General features: G+C 40.4%; 1 protein-coding gene across 1 annotated transcript in view; it reads left to right on the top strand.

The window, feature by feature from the left end:
- Window positions 1–2,852, top strand: part of LOC106532211 (disco-interacting protein 2 homolog C-like) — a gene marked incomplete at its 3' end in the record, with an annotated part of 94,259 nt that overhangs the window by 84,350 nt on the left and 7,057 nt on the right. The window contains 3 exon segments of the mRNA XM_014028231.1: window positions 1,494–1,617; window positions 2,057–2,178; window positions 2,335–2,446. Of these exon segments, the coding sequence (XP_013883685.1) occupies window positions 1,494–1,617; window positions 2,057–2,178; window positions 2,335–2,446 (358 nt within the window).

Raw genomic sequence — 2,852 nt, 5'->3', positions numbered from 1 at the left:
AACTTCAAACTGTATTTTCAAAAATACTAACTTGATCAAAGAAATGCTTTTATTCTGAAAGAGGTCAACTGGACGTATTGCATGTTAGACTTAGTTATAACTCTGGTTTGGATTGGTTGATTTGCCACAAATGATCCCACCCACCTTCAATTTAAACCAGTAGAAAACTGGCAACGGGTTTACATCAGTCCCACCAGTCTTCAACTGGATGGAGATGAAAACTGACAATCGTCTTAGCGGTTAGCGTTAGCTTCCACTAATACTTCATCTTTTTAACAGTTTAGTATTAGCAGAGCCAAGAGTCTTGTTAAGTGGTTAGTGAGGCTAACCTTTTGGATAGGTATGCCCACTTCTGGATTCAGACTTTACATCCTGGAGCTTTAAAACTCACTGTAGACGTTGACGACACACAGTGATTAGCAATAAACAGTAATTTCCATGCAAACACAAAGCTGACTACAATGTAGTTATTTTAACAGTTGTTGAGGTAAGATGGTAATAGCACAGAATTGATGCCCATCACAGGGGTTGAGAGTTAACAAATCATTCAGATCTTTGGCGTGCGACATGGAATGCTACGTTCATTAGATCTGAGKCAATAAGTTTTTGTAATTTCTGTCTGAAGAACTTTGACCCTCTGTTTTGTTTTTAACACAAAAGGTAATGAAAACTAAAACTGATATTTCCCAGAACATGGCTCAGTGTTGTGTTACATTGCAGAAGAGTTCGTTTTTGCCATAAAAACAAGAAAAGGAAGCAAAACCAGATGAAAGCAGCTCTCCTCAAAGGTCTGCCTGTCTGTCTGACGGATCAACGTTTGTGTTGCCGCTCTTTATTATATCCTCAGAGGCAGTTTGAAGTGCTAGTTTTATTTCACCTGCTTCCAAATTTCACAGCTTAAGTATCGATTAAAGCACTTTACTGTAGAGGACAGAAGGCAGAGAGTCAGCAGGAAAAACTAATAATGCAGCAGGTGAACAAGCACACACTGAAACTGGGTTCATCAGAAGTCTGAAACTGAAAAGAATCTGCATCTCAGTCTGATATCGGATAATAATTATGTTATCTTTTTCCTCTTCAAAGTTTCCTGTTGAACCCTGACTCATCTTAGGTTTCTCCGTTGTTTTTTCTATTACAGTTTTTGTTTTTGTCAGAAATTCTGCAATGGAGAGCTCAGACRACACCAGACCACGTCCTCTACACGCTCCTCAGTTCACGGGTAACAACGCAAACCTTTGAACAGATTTACATTTATTATGTCTCCGAACTGTAAACAGGCTGTTTAATTATACAAAAACATTGGAGGTTAAAAGGACATCTACWTTCTGACTAACAATAAGCTAAATGTTTGCTGTAACTACATTTTCACAGAAGTATGATTACAAGATGTGTTTTTTTGATGTAACAAATACTTTGTAGAGACGRAGAAGTAACACGCAGCGCTACTTCCTCCAACGGTTTAAACATCCATCACTTCTGCTTCCATGCTYCAGGGGGCGGTGTCCAACTCACTCACCTGTCTGCAGCTGCATAAGAGGGCAGARAGAGTGGCGGCTCTGCTGATGGAGAGAGGAGGTCTGCAGGAAGGAGACCACGTTGCTCTGGTCTACCCACCAGGTCACCGATGATTCTCTATAATCCATTAACAGAACTGTGCAAACATCTTAACACTTTTTATGTTTTACTTCCATGGAGCCAGGTGTTTTTGCTACTTGAAAAAAACTTTTGCCTGTATCAAGACTTTTGCACAGTTCTGAGGGTTCCTACTGTCTTGAACATTATAGATTTTAGTTTGGGTATTTTTCAGGAAATTGAAGATGGAAAAACATTTGAACTTAACTTTTTTGCACAGCTTGTGGATTTTGAAGCACGTTTAATCAAACCACCAACATAGAAGCACTTTCAGCTAATTTATGCTCAAAAACTGGCAAAAATGTCAGAAGATCTGAGTTTGGAAAGTTCAGATTTTCTAAATGTAAATCGTGTATTTCTATATTCGGACGTTTCCTGCTGACGTCCTGCACACGTCTCTGACTGGTGTTTGTTTGTCCTGCAGGAATCGACCTGATCGCCGCCTTCTACGGCTGCCTGTACGCCGGCTGTGTCCCCATCACGGTGCGACCGCCTCACCCTCAGAACATCTCCACCACTCTGCCCACGGTCAAGATGATTGTCGAGGTCAGGCTCCGATTTGGTCTCAACATATCAGCACCTTCTCATGTCTGTTTTATATATGACAGCAGTGTGTCGAACATACTCCGTACTGCCAGCTAATTCACAACGCACAAGAAAAACCCACAAATGTTCCTTTAATTTTGTTTATTATGTCTGCAGGTCAGTCATTCGGCCTGCGTGATGACCACAGCRGTCATCTGTAAGCTGCTGCGCTCCAAAGAGGCCATGGCCACCGTGGACATCAGGAACTGGCCTCCGGTCCTGGACACTGGTACTGCTGGGACGCATTAATGTGGACCTTCAGCCTTTGAATTCATGTTTTAGTYGATGCTTTCCTACTTATATGAGGAACACTGAACCTTTTAACTCGTCTTGGCCTCCTTCATCTGTTGTCAGTCCATTTTGTTTTACCAGAACAAGTTTGTCCTTCATTTTCCTTTTCATCAGGGACATCCAAATTGTCTTAGTTGTGAAACTTTGCACGCTCTTAATCATCTACAGCATGACAATAAACACTAAATAAATGTAAGTCTGAAACAATTCARCTGTATTGATAAATAGATTATGGTACTGATATAATAGATTACTGCCTAACAGGCAAAATGCAAATACTTTGTATTGGGTAGTACAAATTACAATACAGTATAGAATAATATTGTGTGTATGTGTATGTGTAT

The sequence above is a fragment of the Austrofundulus limnaeus genome, unplaced genomic scaffold, assembly GCF_001266775.1.
Source record: "Austrofundulus limnaeus strain Quisiro unplaced genomic scaffold, Austrofundulus_limnaeus-1.0 Scaffold731, whole genome shotgun sequence".
Lineage (NCBI taxonomy): Eukaryota > Metazoa > Chordata > Actinopteri > Cyprinodontiformes > Rivulidae > Austrofundulus > Austrofundulus limnaeus.
Note: the sequence above shows the minus strand (reverse complement) of the source record. Positions and strands in the feature narration are given on the sequence as shown.